The sequence below is a fragment of the Cyanistes caeruleus genome, chromosome 3, assembly GCF_971803275.1.
Source record: "Cyanistes caeruleus chromosome 3, bCyaCae1.hap1.1, whole genome shotgun sequence".
In the NCBI taxonomy this organism is placed as follows: domain Eukaryota; kingdom Metazoa; phylum Chordata; class Aves; order Passeriformes; family Paridae; genus Cyanistes; species Cyanistes caeruleus.
Window position 1 is genome coordinate 98,395,146 of NC_141703.1, and position 20,977 is coordinate 98,416,122.

Below are 20,977 nucleotides of genomic sequence, written 5' to 3' on the forward strand. Positions count from 1 at the left end.
ATATAAATCAACTCTACTACAACAGCAGCAAAACCAAGTGGTACAGGCTCCTGCTGAAAGCCCCTCATTTCATCGATCCATTACTCCTTTATATGGCACACTACGGACTGCCACCTGCTTTATGGAATTAATTGAGGAAGAAACCACACACAGCAGAGCAGCTTGCTCTGACATGGAGACAGGCACTCATTTAGGACATGCAGGAGCTGTTTAATAACACAGAGAACAGCTTTCTCTGCTGAAGCTACAAAGGCAATGGGCAAGGGATGGTGCAGGGAATTAGCCAGTGGGAATAGCTTATTTGTTCTTGCAAAAAGAACTGGGGAATAACTGTGCCCAGCTTCTGCTTTATTTGTATTGCTTGAAAGATTTTCATTTCCACAGAGGCCCTCAGAGCTCTCATTTCTCTCCCACATGTGACAGAACCTCCCTGGCCTCTTCCAGACACACATGCATTTGCTCTCCCAGTTTTCTCTCTGCAGTCTGTACTGGTAGAGATTTACTCTAAAGCTTCTTGCCTGTGGTTACAGTAGTAGGGTCTTCATAGTTGTCTATGGCACCAAACCATGTCAAAGATGGACCAGGAAAAGCTTTGTTTAAACATTACTTGCACTGAAAATGATCCTGTTTGTTTTTAAGGCCAGCCTGCAGATGTCATTACCCAGAGGGAAGTGGTCCATGCTCTGCCAGGTGCTGACGTGACCCTGCTGTGCGTGTTCCCAAAACCACCCACCACCCACATCATACAGACACAATGGTCCAAGACTGATGGCAGCCCATCTACCAAAATAGCTGTATTTCACCCCACCTATGGCACCCATTACTTCACGTTTTCTGAGGCTCGTTACAACTTCTCTGTGTCCTTCAGCACAAGGAGGTGCTGCAGTGGGGATGACACAGTGTCCCTCTGTTCCACCAATCCAAATGCCACCTCTGAATGCAATTGGTGGGCTCTGCATCTGGAAAATGTTACTGTGTCCCTTAGTGGGCAGTACGAATGCACTTTTGCTACTTACCCATATGGGACAAAGGCTGCGAAAATTCAACTTACTGTCAAGGCAGAAGGTAAGTGATTGCAAATGAGATTTTGCTGTTTCCTGACGGGGTGGGGGAAAGTATCAGGACAGATGAACACTTCTTGGTTGGTGATGGTGACTTGTTTGGGATTTACAGTGGTGCCACTGAATGTTGCTTATACAGTTTACTATTTATCTAGCTGTTTATTTATATCTCTAGTTGTTTTATCCAACTCGTGATTAGGAAACCTTATTTCTTTGGTGGAGTAAAAAGTTACATAGTAAAATGAAAAAAAGGTGGTGAGGTGGCAGTTTCTGCATTTTCATTTTGGAGAAACGTTGTGAAGGAGACTGGATGAGCAGGTCAGGGTATGGTGGGACTAAGGATGTTGGATCTTCAAACCATGTTGGATCTTCAAACTACGTTGTGCTGCTGCTGTGGGTGTGCAGCACTGGGCACCAGTGAAAGAGAAAACACCCTTGTCTGATGGGGGCTGAGGGCTGGCATCTGCAGGGCATGCTGAGTGTTAGCTCCATGGAAGGATGTGTATCCCCACCACCAAAAATACACTGGAGCAAAGCAGGGAATTGCTCAGGAGAATCACAGGAATGGAGATTTGACTGCTTGTCAGGCAGAAGGAAGCTGGAAAGCAGCACGACTGCTCTCTGTAAGTAAGCCTCAGGGGAGAGTGTGAACTCCAGGGAGGATATTTAAATTATCCTGGTAAAGGAACAAATTTATTTAAATCAGATGAGAATGGATTTGACAACAAATTAAACAACAGTGGCAACTGTCAGTGTAGCAACTTTGGGCACAGCTATTTAGTGTCAGCAGCAAGGGCAAAAGCCCAAACTGCTGGGAAGATGGAACTTGTTGGGGGTGTTGAGCAAGCTTGTTGCTGTGCACATGGAGAACTGGATTTGATAACCCCAGAAACCTCTTTCTGACCCAGGTTTCTGCTAACAACTCAAGGAGGATTCAAGTAAATGCAACAAGCCTGGCACTGTTTCAGTTCAGAGCTGCAAGGCCAACATGCTGTAGACACAGCAGGCGTTCAGGTGTTAGGAGCAGGGTGGGTGCAGGTTATTTCAGGGGTATTTTGGTGTGCTCCCACTGCCCTTTCACCTACATCCCAAGGCCAGACTGGTAGTCCCCACGCTGGACCATGTTGCTTCTGTAGCAAGAGGAGGTCCTGTGTAAGACTCATACTCAGGGATGTTTAACACTGATGGATCCTGCATGGAAGTGGCTCCAAGCATTTTTCTTGGTTCTGTTATCCTGGAGACTCACCTGGGACAAGCCTGCAGCAGCTGCCTGCCCTGATGGGCTCACAGAGGCAAAGTGAGAGCCAGCACCTCTGCCCAGCTCACAGAGGATGGGTGTGTTTAAACAGTACACACTGAGTAATTGTGCCAAAGCTGAAGCTGTCACTCTGCAGCAGAAGGGGACGTGCTGTGGTAGGCTGCCCTTTTGGAGTTTTCCTGTGCTCCACAGGACAGAGGGATCAAGGGGAGTGCAGTGAGGTACAAACCATGCTAGTAACCCTATGAAACCCTCCCACACTTCTGTTCTTCATGCAAAGTTTCTCTGTCTCTTGCTTAGTGCAGTAACTGTGCTAATCAAGATGTGCTAATCATTGCTTCTTTTCTCTTGCCCTTGGTTGATACAGACAGGTTTGATGCTGTTATTGCTGTCTAGAGTGTGGGCAGCTCTTGTTCATATCAGCATCACTGGGGCTTTTTTCAGTAACTATGAGATGTAGCAAGCTGTGCTACTGATGAATGCTTGCTAGAGAGAATTAAAAGATGGAGTTTGCTACCTTTTGCAGGTTTGTGTTTTAAGGTAAACATTTCTTTTGTAATGAACCACTTTGACTCAAAAGAAGGCAAAAAAACTTAATCCAGCCTGTGAGTGGGATGGATAAAGGTGCAGTTGATGAAGTACAGTTTTCATTTACATCAAAGTGAAGTGAATCCAGATGCACTCAACTTGAAAAAAGCTCACAGAGCAGCAGGCCTTCATAGGACAGACAGACAGACAGACACACACACACACACACACACACAGGACTTTATCCAACTGTTAAAGGAGAGGGGAGTCAGAGATGAGAGGGGGAAGCAAGCAGCTGGGACATGTGACTGTGAGAGTAGGCAGAAGCTGTTTCCAGACTGAACTCTTGGGATGATTACTCATCTCCAGGCTTGTTGTATTCTGCACAGAACTTCTGCATGGTGGTTTGTCCCAGAAAAATCTTCTGTACAGTTTTGTTCCTGGACAAACTATAGATTTGCTTTGTCCTTTCTTTATCCTCTCTGTCCTGTCCAGTCCCATTAGGGCTTCTGTACTTTGTGTCCTGCTGTGAGAGCTGGCTCCTCAGGTTTTTCACTCTCAGGGACAGTGGAGGGAAGCTGCTTCTGCTGCTGGCTGTCCTGGGAACAGCTCAGGGCACTGCCTTTCTTCATGTCTCTGTGGCACACAGGCTGTGTGCTGGCACCACTGCTCTGTGCTTGGGTGCCAGGTACAAAGGAAGTTACAGTCACCAGAAAGTCCCCACTGACAAAACACATGGCAGTCTGGGAGAGCTGGATATTCACACACCCCTCAAGACAGGAAATAAATGAAATACATATCAGTTCTATCCCAACATGCAAGCCAGAGCTACCAGGGGAGCAGAGGTGAGGAGTTTCACTGTGGTGTGTGCTGGTGCCTTGGCTCCAAGGAAGAGGGAAGGCAGGTCTGAGGACAGGGAGGATGGCAGGATGTGTCACAAACAGGATGGGGTCAGAGAGGTCAGTGCTGACCACGGCACTCAGCATCTCCCACCCATTACCACTGCTCTTCCTGCTTAAATACACACACACAGACCCAATATCTGGACCACAGCAGTGCACTGTTCACTGCACCACTCTGCCCCGCCTCCACAGCTGGATGGAGGCCTGGATTGAGCATGGGTAGGGTAGGAGATGGTGAAATGGCTTTTGAAATGGATGAGAGAGAAAAGAGTGACAAGTTTTCTAGTAGTGGGCAGGTTGGAGAATAACAAAAGGAGCACTTACACTGAAAAACAGGGTTAATCTTAACCTGACATAGCTGAATAGCTTGCTTGGTGAAAAGAAGGTCTGCAGATATCTTCAGAGAAAAGGAAATAGAGGTGCACAAAATTGATGTGAAGGTTTATTGCCACAGAAAAAAAAATTGTAAGATAAAAATTGAAGCTTCAAATAATTCTCAGCTCTGAAAGGAGACATCGTGATCCTGCAGTTAAGAAAAGCTTTTTCAAGAATTGTCAAAAAATTCAGGTAATGCTGTGAATTGAGTCATGAAACTGCAACGAGAATCAGATTCAGGGCTTTCACTTAAAAAATGTGTCTAGGGGTAATGGTTAAAAATCACAGCTCCCTTCTAAATCAAAAAGTGCCTGTTCCTTGTGATGCCTGGAGAGGGCTGACCTAGAACAGAGGCTAGGCAGAGTTAAGACTAAAGTAGGTATTTATGGAAAGGCCTTAAAGGATGCACCTTGGGCAGTACAAGAGCCTGGCCAGGGCTACACCCAAGAGGGACCTAAAAATGGTCACAAAATGGACCACTGGTCATGAGGTCTCACATTTTTATAAGTTTTGGTGCATCTGCATATCAGGGTTAATTATCCAATCACTGCTTCAGGTTATGAAGTCCCATTGTTCTTGTTTTCTCTCTTCAGTCCACTGTTGTTTATGCTTTTGGGCCTGAAACTTGTAATGATTGTCCTTGGTATCAAACCGGAAAAGGAATTGTTTTGTCTATCTACTCTGTGAAGGGAGCTCCCTAACACTTAACATGAAGTTTAAAATTACACACCTAGGCACCACAGAATATGAAAAATATAAAAGCTAAAACTTAATACATCACTTGAGTAGAAGACTAGTCAGCATTGGTTTTCAAAGCACAACGAACATCATGTTTCTGATTTTCCTTCTTGGGTTTTGTTGTTGTTGCTGTTGTTCCAATAACAAAAGAGGAGAGGCATTACCAGAAGAAAGTGTGGTTAAAGCAGACTTTAGAAATTCTATGCCTTGAGGACACAACCTTAGAAAATTTGTCCACTTATCCTTTGAAATGGCTAGTGGTGAGTATTTTTCATCTCAGATATAAAGTTCAGAAAGAACTACAGGGTATTTTTGCAGATTGAAATGAAAATGTTCTACTCTACTGTGTCCTGCCTGCAGAATCTGCTAAAAAACTTATCAGTCATATTGGACTGTGATAATAAAGGGGAAAAGTATAACCATAGGGTTTCAAAATATGCACTGCAAATAACAGATGATAAAGATACAAAGAGGAAAAATTCCATCTTAATTGCTTTGAATTTTTCAGGAGCACATACAGAGCAGGTCTAGGGATAGTGGTTAATATAATAAAACTAAAATATTTCTTGTTTTGGATTTCCAGCAAGTTTTTCTGTAGTGAAGCTTCAGTATCTGAAAAATGCATGGTTACTGTGTAGGGTAGTGAGATATCAGGCTGCTTTGAAAAGAAAGGTACTGGCTAGTGTTTTTGGTTTTGTGAACCTCTGTGTCACAGATGCCACAGAAGACATGCAAACCCAGTTATGAAGGTAACCACATGAAAAACTATTTTTAAGTAATTTTCTGTCAGATATGAAGCTTGCTGTATTTTTGTTCTTTATCTCACTTTCTGGATAAATATTTATATTCATGTTCTAACATAACCTTTTAGCATTAATTTCAGTGTGTAGAGATAAGTATCAGTGAGCAGTGTCCTTGAGCTTTGCCTGCTCATTTATATATGTTGTCACTGAAAAGCTGTAACTGTTGAGGATTTCCTTAAAGGTGACTTTCAAATAGTTTAGGTTTTTAACCTTCTGCCCTGGTTCATTATCTATTTAGATCTCCCTCATGAGGGTCATTCTTAATTAATAAAATTTTAAATATTTTTGTAGGAAACACCCTTACCTTTACTACATCAGTTTTGATGGTTCACTCCACAAAGTAGCAGAGGAAAGGGGAAAAAAAACCAAAAATACCCCAACACATAAACCAACACAATGATAGATGTGGGTTGCCATGTACCATACAGAGTAAAGCTTGCAAATATGTTCTGAGGCACAGATGTCCAGGACATGCTGGCTGTACTTATAGCCAAGGGTGGCTGCCACACAGACAATAAGAGAGATAAATTTTAGTCATTATTATCAGGTTTTTCTACTTAAAATTCTGAAAGAGCAAAGTTTTCCTTGAAATTTCAGTTGTATTTAATATGTATGGGATGTTCAGCATAACTTAAAGACTGGTGCAGTGAGAAAGCACCTCTGTTGCTCTCTCTGCAGGCTACAGAGATCAGGACTCAAAAGACACAGCTATTTATTCCATATTTTATTGTCAAGATGATGACTGTTCATGCTATTGAAGTTCTGAGAGAGAATATATTTGGGAAAAAAAAACCCAAATGTAGCAGATGTCCACTTACTGCTACACAATGTGCAAGGGAAGCTTTTCATACTGGGAATATGGCTTACAAAAATATTTCTCTGTGTCTGTGCGTCTGGACTTGACAATTTTGTGGGTTTTTCTATACATGGGGTGAAACTGAGAGGAAAGAGGAACTTGTGACCAAGGAGCCCTCTTGTCCTGCTGTGTACAGGAAGAGCAGCATGCTGTACAGGCAGAGTCCTCCTGGGTTTGAACAACATCCTAAAGGTTTTCCCAACCAAAATCACTGATGATGGCAGAGTCTTTTCCTGCCACGTGCTGTACCACCCAGAGACAGTCCAGAAGAGCAGCACCACTGTGAAAGTATTTGGTAAGGGGCTTATGCCAACTGCCTGCTGCCTTGCACTTGGACAGGTGACACTCCTGTCTGGTTCTGAAGCCAACTTTTGACAGACACTGGGGTTTTTTGAATATAAACATATTTACCTTGTTACTTTTTCAGCTGCAATGACCTAAAATGTTAGTAAATAACCCTGGAGTTCTTAGAAGAATTTGAGTCCATTCTTTCAGTTTCTGGCAGGAAAAAATAGTGAATTCATTGCACATACATCAGTCTCACTGTCATGCACATGGCAAGAATCTTACCCTGATGTGTAGCTTATGTTGGGATTTTGTGGGTCACAGGGAAGCACACTGGTCATCAAGATTTCTGTGTCCCAATGGCCATGCTGTCTGTGGTTAGGAAATCATGGCCAAAATTCAGTAAACTGTTTGGGACTGCAGTTGTAGCAAAATCACATCCTCAAAGGCATGTGAAATTCAACTGCTGCCAAAGGCTCTGGCTCTGGAAATGAGGGTCCTGTTGGGGGTCTCAAATTGGTCAGGAGTGGCAGAACCTGTGTACTGCAAACACGTGGGCTGGCATTTCACTTGTAAGCCTTCCCCATCTTTAGTTACTTGCCTTGTTCCCTTTCAAGTGTCTTACGACCTGCTCTACAATCACTAAGGTACAACTGAATCAGAAAATTGCTGCCCACTTGAAAACCAGGCTTTGTTTTCTCTTTAGAGATCAGTTGGTCTGGAAAACATATTTCCAAAGCTCCAGAAGTAAATGAGTGTTAAAGACTGGGCCTGTCAACAGTCCCTTGACTGTAGCTGATTGTCCAAGGAAGCCCACAGCTTGAGGATGGCATGGCCATTCAAGGCTGATGCTCTGAATTCAAAGAAAGGTTCAACAGGGAGCAGCTAAAAAGAAAATCAAAATGTGTCTGGGGGTTGTTGGTCACTGATGTAAAAGAAATAAAAATAGAAGTTTATGATCTGAAACCTCCTCTTGCGTTTGCATGATTCAGACACTTTTTAAAATCAACATTTCTCAAATATCAACAGTGTTACCTGGGTAATCATTCAAGGATACTAATATACTGGAACAAACTCTTTTCCATCACTGCTGATGCTCTTCCCTAGATTTGTGTGTCTCTTACTAAAAGGTTGTTTATTTGGCTTTTTCTCAGAATTACTGCAAGATGTGTGCTTAGCTGTGCATGAACCCAATCAAAATATCAGTACAGCAGGGCAGAGAGGCAAACTAGAGAGAGCAGCTGTGTCCTTGGTGGTGAACAGTCTGCATTTCCCAGTAAGTGCTGGCTGGCTTGGACCAGGGTGCTGTGCCACCAGCCCCTCTCACAGGGCTGCCAAGGGCAGAGCTGGGTGCAGGGGCTCCCTGAGAGTCCCGAGGTTTGCAGTGGGTGCTGAGGAAAGTCTCTCAGACCTCAGGTAAGTAAAGTCCACCAGACAGAGGAAATGTGCTCTTATGCTCCTAGCCCTTTCATGTCTGAATTTTGCAGGTGAAATAACTATTTTACATCCTGTCTCACTCTTTCCTGTTACCATTTGCTGAAGTCATGCCCCTTATGATTGCACCATCCCAGCCTTTCTCCATTTACTCCCTTCTGCTGCAGCAGGAGGGGACACCAAGAGCAGAGGGCTTAGGGCCTGCCCCAAGCCAGCCCTGGCAGAGACACTGCCCAGGATGATCCAGCACTCTCTAGATGACATCTGGGGACGAAGAGCCCTTTCAGATGGCAGCGCCTCTCTTGCTCCTTCTGCTGAGCAGAGAATAAAGAAATGAGTATTTGTGTTCTGGCAGTTAGATCCAGCCTCAAATGGGTGGGACAGAACCTGAAGATAGTGTATGTAAACAAAATCAACAGTACCTTATGTTGGTTACATCTGTCATCCTGGCCATCAGCAAGGACACAAATAGGGAAAAAAGGCCAGTTGAAACCTGAGGAGGTTTTCCCATCTTGGCATCACTGTCACCCAAACACTCATGCAATTGAACCCCTCAGGCTGGATGGCTTAAAGGTAGGGCAAGAAGGGCGGGCAGCTATTGCAGCACAGAGCTGTAAGGGGCAGGAGGAGAGGGTGCCTGTGGGAAACTCCTCATGAAGGATCCCTCTGAAAAACACTTCAGGCAGGGCTAAACACAGCAGAGACAGGCCAAGTCTCAGGGGTGCTCCCTCACAGTTGCTTGAGGTGGCCCAAGTGGGGCTGAGGACTGGACCAGAAAGGATGGAGAAGGCATGGAAAGATCTCTCAAGGAAGTTGAGAGTCTTGGTATACTGGGTAAAAACAGACATTCAATCAAGATAGCTTTTTTTAAGAGGGTGTTTTTGGATTGAAATACTTTAAAATATTTCTCTTCTAGAATAGAGAAATTTTAGATACAAGTTTCTGTGAAAAGGTATGGCCTTTTCATGTCTAGCTTTGCCAAATATTGATTTCTCCTTTTTGTAAGAATAAAAGCTCAGCAGCAGAAACTACTGAACTAAATATTGAATTTCTGCTAGATCCAAAACATTGGTAAATATCCTAGCAAGACAAATGAATGTCAAAGTGTTAACAGGGGCTGAGATGTTAATTGGAAAACATCTATTAGACTGTTCAGAGCTATGCATGAGAGCTGCCTGCCAGAACAGCTACCCAGCAAGCACATCTTCTGAGAAAGCAGCACTTAATACAGGTGTGGAACATTCTCCTCAAAAAAACAAAAGGAAGAGCATGCACTAGACATGACTTAGCCTCCCACCCAACTTCTGCAGGGATTAGAGGATCCAGTTTACCAGACTTTTCCCTGTATCTGAAAAAGTCTGTCTTCTGCCAGCTCCACTACCATCTGTATGATTTTGGAAAAGAGGAAAGAATGAAATCTTAGAACATTCATTTCCTGAGAAAAAGAATCTACAACCCCTGCCCCACCCCACCCTCCAAAAAAGCAGAAAAACCCAAAACCCAGAAGATATTTAAAAACCAGGAAATTCCACTAAAAAAAGTACCATAGGTCCAGAAAACTACAAGGCCATGATAATTAAATGTAAGTCATGCCCAGGCAGAATCCATCAGTAACATCAGGAAGAAAGGTGGAAATTAAAAATAAAATCAGAAGAGTCCTTGGTGGCTTAGCTGTATAAAACAACAGGGAAATCTGAAAAGTTCACCTCATGGGGGAATGTAATTAACTGAGGTGGCCCTATATCAATCAACATGAAAAATTAGGAAAAATTAAGAAAAAAATATTTTAATAGTAGAGATTAAAGCAAGGTTTAGGTTGGAAAGATAAAGAATTCTGATCTCCTAAGTAATTCAGTGTGGGAACCAGATCATCTAGGAAAGATCATACCCTGGGCTGGGTTCCTGGATGTAGGGAATAAACCTGAAGCCCTTGGGAGGCAGGGTGCTTGGGAGATGCTGATGGAGTCTTCCTGCATTAGACTTTTAAGGTCAAAACCCTGTCCTGAGTTTGTGATTGGACCTTTGCCCTCAGATACTCCTTTGTACAGCTGGGTTAACCACACCCCAGGTCTTTGGATGCAGCCCCTCAGACCGTGCAGTCTCTATGAACATTTAAATCTATCTTTGGCACTTCATTGTACCTCTCTCTTTATTTTTGCCACACCACCTGGCCAGGCCGGTCCCAGGTCACAGAGAGCACACTGTGACAATTCAGGGAGAGCACTTCAGTCCAGATTCAGGCTCAGAAAGGGCCAGAAGCCAGATTTATCTGAGGCTTTTGAAATTTGTTATATATTTACACAGTTTCAATAGTCCTTACTTTACAAGTCCATCAATACCGTTCCAAACCAGGCATCCCAATGGCTAATTTAGAAATGTAGTTTAGAGAGGCTTACAGTACCTGATAGCTTCATACAGTCAGCTGTGCCCAGAACCAAAATGCTGCAAAACCAGAAGAAAACAGTTTTTTGTTTCATGTGGATGTGGTGATCAGTGCCCTGCTGCTCTGCTGTGAGGGCAGGCTCGGGGCTTCCTGGCAAGGCAGGAAGCATCTGTGGTGGACACTGTCACACATCTGTCCAGGCAGCAGCAGGAGGGTAGCTGGCACCCAAAATCAATCAGCATTTTGGGGGTAGCCAAAGCCTTTGGAGATACCTTTGGCAAGCACACAGAGGAGCCAGCAGCTGGGGTGTGTTTGATTTCATGGGGCTGGGAAGGGTGTCTCTGCTGCCAAAGCTGTGACTGCAGGATGGTTTCAGTTTGTTTCCCCAGCAAAGCCACCCAAACCTAGCTGGGGTAGGCGGTGAAACACATCCTGAATCCTGTGGCAATAGCTGCTGATACAGTCTTGTAAACCACTTCCTTGACCTCAAATTGCAGCTGTGCACACTTTTATCTTGCTTGACGTATGGCTGGAGGTAGGATTTAATTTCCACTCTTCGTATGAAACAAGGCTATTAAGTGTTATTAGAAGCTGTTACTGTGATCTGCAGTGTCCATTCCACTAATACATTTATGTTTGCTTTCCAGCTTACCCTGAGATCTTTATTAGCCTGCAGGAGGGCTCAGCCAGCACTTCACAGAAGGTGAGCAATTTTGGAGCAAAGAGCGATGCCTGTGACTGCCACCATGCCACCCCAGCAGGGCCAGGCAAGCTGAGCTGAATCAGGCAAAGGAGGGACCTCCAAACTGAGCTCACGGGGCAGCAGGCAAGGCATGGAGTTAACATGAGGTGCTCGTGCCCTTTCCTCTGAGCAACTCCCACCCCTCAGCAGTGAGCACAAACCAGAGCTAGCTAAGGACTTCTCTGTTGTGTGGGCCTCTCTTCTAGTTTTGGTGATGGTGAAACCTAAAAGTCTGCTGAATTGCACTGGCCATGCTTGGCATAAAAACGTATTTATGGCTCATATGGCTGACTAGCAAACCTCCCTGGCTATTAGCTATGGTGCTTTGCTTCCGGTTCCATCTCTCCAAGTTAAAGCTTTTGATCTGAAAGTATCTCAAATCAAGAAGGTTTTACTTGGAAACAGAGCTTGTGGGCAGGCAGAACCTTGTACCATCAATAACCACCCACACAATCCATGAATCATTTGCTTCTGCAAACTGGTATAATTTTCCTGGTGACCTATTTCTGGATGTGGTGTTGGACATTGCAGACTTTTGTCTGCATTGTCCTGCTGAACAGAGCAAGGGGTGCTGCTGTCACAGGACTGGGCAATAGAAACTCCCCCAAGAGCCTCTGTTCTTCACCTCCAAACAAGCACTGACTTCTTTACTTCACTTTTCTGCCTTTTTTTGCAGGGCTTAGATCTAGTGATGATATTGGATTTGTATTTCTTCATAGGAAGAATTTATAAAGTATTATTCCATAAAAGTGCCTGAAAAATAAGGGAATAATGAAGAGGAAAATAGGAGAAAGCAATTCCACTACAAGCTCAGGTGTTGTTTATCATGGCAGGGAAAGAGTTTCAGCTGGATAGTTTCAGTCTTCCTACTGAAAGCTTGACTTCTGCTGGCTTCAATACATCAAGCTTGCTTTCAGCTAAATGTGGGAACCACTTTCTTTAAATGAGGGAGCAAGAGAGGTTTGTGCTGCATAAGTAGCACATGCTTTTTTCTTCTGTTGAAAAGAACAAGGCCATTTCTCTTCTGACAGTGTTTAGTACTTAGCAGTGTCATAACCTGCTAAATAAACATACTTGGGAACGTCTAGGCAGCATGAGGATGAGACCTCTCACCCTGCTAGTGCCCAACTCTTCATCTAGCCTTGATTTTGAGGTCCTGCCCATCTATTGTTTGCTGGGAAATTAAACAGAGCACAGGCACAGATCTTTGGAACAACTGGCACAGAACGAGGATTACTGCATCTAAAGTATCCAATTCCTTGTGATTTTTGTAAATCTCTTACATATTATGTCTGCTAGAAAGATCTGCTAGAAATTTTGTAAATTCAACATATTGTGCTAGGCAGTCCTTTTCATGCCAATTGTCTCTTTATCTGCCTAATGAAGAAAGGATTTGCACGGCAATTAGAAAGAGCCTCATTCTCCTCACACACACTGTGCCCTTTACCAATTCCAGTGTTTTTCCATGTGAGTGTTTGTGGCAGGAGTTTGGAGTTTGGAGGTCCCTCTACGTGTCTCCAGCCACAGCACAGGACTGGAGGGGGTTGGAGTCCTGGCACCCAGGGCAACAACCCTGGGCTCTCATTCAACAGTGTCTGCAGACAGAAAAATGAGGGGAGTGGGCAAGAAACACAATAGAGGAAGCAAGTGTTTCCTTCCAGAGCAGGATTGTGAGTAAACAAGCACTGCCTACACAGGAGTTTGGGAGCTGGCAGCCAGGAGGGAAATGTCAGAGGCTCACCCAATGTGTGTACATATATGTGTGTGTATATATATATACATATATACATATATATATATACATATATATATATATATATATATATATATATGTATGTAACCTAACCACTGCCTTGTGCTGCCCCACAGCCCAATGTGAGCTGTGTCGTGAGGAAGGCGTTTCACAAGCCAAGCCTCCTGTGGTACATGGACAGAGCGAGCCTGATGGAGAAGCCTGGAGGTAAAGCAACCTGTCCATGGGGAAACAGCAGGAGTGGTCCCCAGGGAAAATCATGACTGCAGGTATGCACTCCTGCCACAGGGAACCTGTAGGTGTCTATCTGGCTGAAGGGGGGAGCACCAGGCCTCCTCAAAGGAAACAGGAGGTAAATGGCTGTGACCAGAGCCCCCTGCCAGAGATGGGAACTATGGTTTGACATGACCACACCATTCCTGCCAAATCTTTGACAGTGTCTCAGCAAAGAAACCTATGGCTATATGAGCCTGCTTTCCACAACCAGTATTTTGCACAGCTCTGACTTAAGAGTTTGGAGTGTAACAAGAGGGTCTTTTCTTGTTTTTTTCTCTCCCTAAGAAATTTCTGTGGTACAAGAAGACTTGCAAGACAGTGAAGGTTTCTATGAGTTGAGATCAACGCTGATGCTGCAAGGGACCCATGAGACACATAAGACATTCTCATGTGTGTGTCTGTTTCCCTTCCTGGGAAATGAAACAAGGAATATTTCATCAGAAGAAATATTTGTTTCCTTTGGTAGGTTTGTCATAGATGGGACACATCTAAAGTGTTAAGAACAACAAACGCATGTATTCTCTTGTTATTTAAAATGCTGAAGAAATGCCAGCACTATAGAAGCTTTATTGTACAAGTTCATCACGCAGCTTGAACTCTCTGGCAGGTTTTTTGGCTCAAATCTTTGCTCAAGCCTCTGAATGCGCTAAGAAACTCCTGCTCAAGCAGAAGACACTCGTTTGTTTAGGCAGAATCTTGCTGTACTTCCCATACCCAAAACTACTCAAGCATAGCCACATGGCACCAGTGAGCTATTATAATCATGTGTTTCTCACAGAGCACTTGTGGCTCCCTAGGAAATCAAATCCTCAGACTCAGGGCTATGTTATACACCTTCAGTAAAACATGCAAAAGACTGCACCTCTGTGGACAGTGAAGAAATTCCCCTATAACTTGTACTTTAAGAATTAGCTACATGACTGGGGAAGTGGGGAGAAATACTGTCCTGTGTTTTTGGTGAAAGCAGGTGACTTGGCGGTACAGTTTTCAGCACCTCTGAGGATGCAGGGTGACTGGTGAGAAGGGCAGACAGATTTCCTTTAGCACCCTCCTGTGCATGTCTCCCCTTCAGGTGCAAATGCATATTTATACCTTTTTAATTTTTTTTTTTTTTTTTATGTATGCTCCCTGCTGCACAGACAATACAACTGAGCTGCTGACCCCTTAGCAGCATCTGGGGGCACATCACCTGCCGTGGCAACTACTTGCAGCTCAGCTGGGTTCTCCTGTGGCTGTGTATATTCCTATTGATATGTTTTTCCACAAAGTAAGGCTACAGCAAAAGCCACAGCTTACTCCTCTGGAAACATAGCTTCAGAGGGGAGGGAGATAAATCATAATTTTTTTTCTCAAAAATGACTCATTTCCCTCAATTTGCAGTTTTGTAGAAATGTATTCATATCGAAGAGCTGTCAATTAAAGCAGTCTATGTTCTTGCCTGCAGGCTATGCCAAGATAGATCCACTCTAAAAATGTTAAAGTATTTAGATGTGACAGAAAGGAAAGAATTAAATTAATTCTCAGCCATACCTTCTGTGAAGGTGCACTGTATGACACAAGCCCAAACTAAATTTTCAGCCTTTATAACTGCTTTTAAGAACTGCTTTAATCTTTCTTTTTTTTTTCCTTCATAGGCAATAAGTCTGATGAAGCCTCAGCTGAAGTTTTTACTACCACAGTTTCAGATGGTAGGATAAATTAGAGAATAAAATAATTTAGGTTGTGTTCGAGGTCCATTTCTAAAGTCCTAAACCTGTTGTAGCACTTACTACTCTAAATGGGTAGTAAGGAACCCCTTTCTGCAGCTTTGACTTCAGAGAAAATACTATAAACCAATATTTTGGTGATGTAATCTATTATAATTAAGACCAAGCATAATTAAACTCCAGCCTTGAGGGGCACTTAATGTTATTTCTGATGCTTCAGCTGGCATTTGAATATAGCTCTTTCAGTACTGAACTAATAATAAAAAGTAACAGCCCTGCTAATGGCTCTACCCTCTGCTTAAGTACAGAGCCAAAATCCTCAACACTTTTGTGATGTTAAAGAACTGATAGGATGTTTCTTAATTTGTGTAAATTTGGTAAATCCCTGCTCTTCCCCTGCAAGTTTGCCTTACTTTCAGCTTATTGCAGACAGATAAATGTTCTCTCCACACCTCAGCTGAAGCCCTTTGGACACATCTCTCCTGGGGCAGTTTGTTTTGCTCTGTTCTGCATGGGGGGCAGCTGCACTTTAGCAGGGGGTTACATGAGTGTGTCAGAGAAATGCTGTAAGGAAATGGCATGAAAAATATGGGTTTTGTGGGGAAAAAACTTCCACAAGCGCAGGTTGTAGCAGGCCCTGGAGGTTCAGCCAATAAATACCCCATTGGCACCAGAAAACCATCCCAGATACTGGGGGCCCTGAAAGAGGCAGATTTTTTCCTCTGCTGGCCTCTGCAAGGTGAGCTCTCATAGGAAGCCTAGCAGCTTGCATCAGGCCACCCCCCTGCTTCACCTTGCATGCCCTGCAGAACACTCTGGGAGCCAGGCACATCTCAAAGAGCCTCACTGCTCTGGTCTTCACACCTGCTGCACCTTTGGTAAGGAGGCCTTTATGTCAGCCAGCCGCTGGGAAAGCCCTGCTAGCGCAGGCAAGGCTAGGCTGAAAGGCAAATGGCAGAGCAGCAGTCCAAGTGTCAGCACAGAAAAGCGGCTGGAGAGCAGCTGGGTTACCTGCCTGTGCCAACACCCAGCCTGCAGTCCCACCCAACACCCTCACACGTGCCTGACCAGGCAGAGGCAACATCTGGCTGCCTTCCCAGACCTGTTTTTCTAATGAAGTGTGGGAGCTTTAATAGATCACTTCCTTCATGGACCTCTTTGGGGGACACAATTCATCCTCCTGGCCTACTCAGGGAGTACTTCTCCTCTCCTGCTAGGAAAAAAAAAAAGAAAGAAAACAGACATCTCAGGACATATACGCTGCTTGGGCAGGATGGTGTCTCTGCTGAGCTAGCCTGTGTGGTTAACAGTTTTTAATTAGAAGGAATAATTCCCCCTCCTCTTCTTGAGAACTCAGTGAGCACTTTTCAGTGCAAGGTGTCTCTGAAATTTCCACCCAGAGTTGCAGCCTCTGAAGTGCCTCACGGATGAAACTGTGCAGGTGCCACCACCAGGTCCTAAATGTTATTTCAGTGTCTGTGCTAATACGGTGCACCTCTCTGTGTGGAATAAACCCATGTGATTCATTTCTGGGTTTTAAGTTGAGGTGCCAGCGGCTCCGAAGTTTTTCCCCCCAAAACCTTTGTTTCCCTAGGGATTTCTCAGCACAGTTACCTCAGGTGTTATGAATACACTAGAAAGAGATATATAAGGAAAGGTTTTATTAGTTACTTCATGTTTCCTTTTGGACTACTTGGCTGAGCTGTGCATGGAAAGATGATTTGGAAATTTGGTGTGATACACTTTCTTGCTCCTGAACCTTTCAATCACCCACTTTCCTAAAGCAGAATAAACACTTTTCTCATGCTGAATGTTTGCTTTGATTTGTTATAGGCTTCAATAATTCAACACTTACATCAGCTCTCATGGCAGCCTCAGGTAAGGGGAAAAATACTTTATTACTTACTCAATATATGTAGGTTCTCTACTTGACCACTGCCTAAATCTCATGCAGACAGAGTCAGAGGTGTGACAGGCAAAGGTCAGTGTGCTCTGGTACTGACAGCACCAATGTGCTGCTGCTTGGGAATTTGTGAGGTTACCCAAGCTGAGATCTGACACAAATCTTGCTAAAACTGCCACGTTAGGACAGCACATAAAATGGCATGCTGATTATATATCATCCTTATGTATTTTTATAAAATGGAATAATATGCCTATAAAACTGTAAATTAATTTGTCCTATTGTGACAGAGAGGTGCATGGGATAGAAAAGTTAAAGTCATCACTTTTCCTCAACCCAACAGCAGGGCATCATTCCCATTCATTAATTATATAACTGACTGTGTTTTACCAGAGCTTGGATATGGATAATTACATAAAACTATCTGCACCAATTGAGAGGAAAACTCGCAAGAGCAGGTGATCTCCTGGGCTGATATGGCTGTGGCCTGTGCTCATGGACCATTTCTGGCAAGGCCCTGGTGCAGCTGGGGATGCACACCACATCCAAGTGCACAGCAGTCAAACTGAACCCTGTGTATAAAAGCACAAATAAGCAATGGCTGCAGCCAGCCGGCAGGAAAGGGTCAGCATGGATAACATCAGCTGCCTGCAAGTGCCCACTGGAGTTGAGAAATGTGTTTTGAGCATTTAGCCTAAACTCCCACAGCAGGATTTCTGCTGCACTGTCTGCATTTACCCAACAGCTACTGCAAGCTCTTTGATCTGGGTTGTTTTGTGATTTATTAACATTATTTTCTAAAGAATCTATTGACTAAATGTGATACTATGAAAACTGTCTTTAGCACACCAGTTGACATCTGTGGCCTCTCTGGATTTCACAAGTCAAGCAAATTTGGCTCCTGCTTCCACAACACAAGGTAATCAATTGAATCAAACTGTTTTCTCTATTGCTTCAACAATGTAGAAGTAAGACACATAAACACAATAACCATCTTACTTTTTTTGAAGCAAGAAATTTAATGTCCATTGAAGTTCTTTTCCTAGTGCTTTACACTAGGAAGTATACTAACCACTATCAGTGTAACCACACTTCAGGAATAAATATATGAGAAAATACTGTCTTGATTTTATCTTTTTTAATGCTCTGGTTAGGATACATTCATTAATTTTGGTAACTGAACAGACACTGAGTGTTATTAGTGTTTACAAAGAAGTTAATTAGCGTTATGATAGTGTTTACAAATAATACCTATTGTCTTTGTTAAATATCATACCTACATAGAATACTGGAGGCTTTGGTCTGCCCCAGAAGAGTGCTCTTTGGGAGCTGGATCACTCAACATAAAGCTCAGGTGCTTGCAGAGGCTTGACTGAGATATGCCAAGGCAGGAACACAGATTGCAGCACTGCTGAAATGAAAGTTTGCTGCTTCTCACGCTGCCTCCCCCATCCCCAAAACAGAGACACTTGCCTGGCTGACAGCAGAACAGCAAAGTTGCTTGTCCAAGTGGACTGAAAGCCCTTCCATCTCAACAAAAAAATTCACAACAAAGGTTATAAATATACAATGCGAAGAGAGAGGATTCTCCTTGCTGAATTATACATTTTCTCTGGTTGAGGTGGTAGGAGGTCAGACTCACAATGTAAGATGGATCTGAGCCATTTCTATTCTGCAAGTAGCCTGGGAAGCAATTGCCTTTTAACCAGTGGTCCCAAAGTGTGGCAGTCTTGGTATGACAACCCTGGGTTAGCACTTCTCCTCTCTGGCTCACTGCTGGTCCTCACACTGGTGCCACCATCTGCTCCTTGAGCAAATCCTCTGGGCTACAGTCAAGACAGGACACCAAGCCCAAGCCATCTGTTTTAGTCTACTGGTTTGGTTCAGTTCCTGTTATTCTGCAAGTTTTTAATGAAAACCTAAGAGACAGCTGAGAATGGATACACGAGAGAAGAGTGCACATATATAGGCAAGAGGAGAAAGAGGGGAAGCAAAACCAAGGCTGCTAAAACTCTAGCTTGGTTTTGCTCAGCTTCCACAACTGCTCCATCACTGAGCCAGAGATGCTTAGGCTTTGAGGGATCAGTTACAGCTGCAGTTCACCTTCACAGGTTTGTTCAGATGGCTTGACATTTTTCCAAAAATGAGACAGTTATTAAGAAATACAGATTCTTTTTAGCAAATGTGAAATAGTCCTCTCAGGAAAATGGAGGTCTATGTGGTAGCCACCATCTGTCTGTGTTTGAATATTAGATAAATAGCTAGCTGTGTTCTAGAAATCTTAGCACTTAAAAAAATGCTTCAAGGATGTCCTGGGGTGACTTTATGGTGCTTGTGTCCCCAATCATCTGCCCTGTTTTCAGGCTGTATATTAAGTTCTGCACCTTCAAGGCTGGTTCTGAGAGCAAAATGAGGGGAAGAAGCCACAGTTTGTGTTGAGAAAGAGCCCTCACTGCCCTGCATCCTGCTCCTGGGCTGTGGTGTCTGCAGCATGGACAGACTGCAGGACAGAGCTCTCCTTTGCTTTTAGTTAGTTTTAGCCAGCTGAGGCAGAGAAATTCCCCAGACTGGTTTTCTTCCTTTTTCTTGAATCTGTTCAAACCTGCTCTGGACTGAAAACCCAGACAAACCCCAGGAGCTCAGGCCTGTGTCCTACCAGGGCCTGGGCCTTGGCACTTTGCAGTGCAGGAGGGACTGATAAGAACCTGAGTGAACTGAGCTACACCCCATGAAAAGAACTATGTGAATTTGCCATCTCTTCAAAAATGCAAGAAGTTTTATTGTTTAATATTATTCAATTTTTATGCTTGTAGACACTTTGCTTGTTAAATAAACAGTTTTTTCCACTTTTCTCCAAGGAAATATTATCCTGAACCATTTAGGGGAAGGGCCACTTGAATTTGCTTATCTGGATGGACCCCATTCAGAGGTTTTCTTCCAAATTCGCCCTAAAACAGGACAAAGGACAATGTTAAATGAATTGGTATCTGGCATCAGACATTGCAGGTGTAACTCTTGTACTCTTGTAGTTGAACTTCTTCAAAACTTCCTTTTGCTAGTTGAGAAAACAGTTTTGTTTCACTGGAGCTGTTGACAGCCTGTCTAAATTTTAATTCATGTATGTTTGTTCATCGTTCTGCTGGTTTTAGGCTGAGCTCCTGAGGTTCACCTGAAACTAAGCTGAAACATAAAAATGCTTCAAATGTTTTGTCTAAGTTTATTTACCTGTCTCAGTAAAACTCCTCTTGAGTTTCTTGCCTGTGATAGGCTTTCAAACCAGACCCAGCATTGTGTAGTGCCTGTCTGAGGGAAACCGGCATCTCAAGTAGTGAGCTACACCTGTTTAACCTCATTAGTCACAAAACAGGGAAGAAAGAGGGGGAAAATGAAAAACAAGTGATATGGTTCCCTACAGCAATTTTTACAAGTTTGTGTGCTTCTCAGCAGGAGCACTGACTTCTACCACAGAGGCAAAAGGCCATACCAACACCACAGCATTCAGTGAGACTTTGACAACAGCACGTGAGTAGACAATGCATCTCCTGTGCTTCACAGCACTGCAGAGGAGGAGTTATGGTAAAAGGGTAAATGTGGCACCAGCTTAGTGAATGTTGGGTTGCAAATCCACAGTAATCTGGAGCATCTTGCAAAAACCACAGCAGCAGGTCCTCAGGTCCTCAATATGTGATGCCTTTTCTCAGAGCATTAGCTCTGTGGTGCTCATTTTCAGCTGCTAGCTGAGAGTCAGCACATTACCATGTAAAAATTATTACTAAGCATGGAAAAGTTGTGTCTGAGCAGAGGTCAAAGTCATGTGGAGTAGTAACATGTACCAGATTTTCAATACTTCACAGAAGCAATTTCCCTGTTGAGTTTCACTGAGTTAGAGGATAAAGGCTTGGGCTTCCAAGCTGTCAAGGATTTGCAGTGGCAAAAAAGGAATGAAAAAACATTTGAGTATTCTGGTTTCATTA

At 43.6% G+C, this 20,977-nt stretch overlaps 1 protein-coding gene across 1 annotated transcript in view; it reads left to right on the forward strand.

The window, feature by feature from the left end:
- Positions 1-20,977, forward strand: part of CD96 (CD96 molecule) — a 101,596-nt gene that overhangs the window by 75,070 nt on the left and 5,549 nt on the right. Inside the window, exons 5-12 of the mRNA XM_023943208.2 lie at positions 640-1,065; positions 11,271-11,326; positions 13,235-13,325; positions 13,680-13,856; positions 15,029-15,082; positions 16,934-16,978; positions 17,848-17,922; positions 20,448-20,525. Coding sequence (XP_023798976.2) covers positions 640-1,065; positions 11,271-11,326; positions 13,235-13,325; positions 13,680-13,856; positions 15,029-15,082; positions 16,934-16,978; positions 17,848-17,922; positions 20,448-20,525 — 1,002 coding nt within the window. The remainder of the gene's footprint in view (positions 1-639; positions 1,066-11,270; positions 11,327-13,234; positions 13,326-13,679; positions 13,857-15,028; positions 15,083-16,933; positions 16,979-17,847; positions 17,923-20,447; positions 20,526-20,977) is intronic.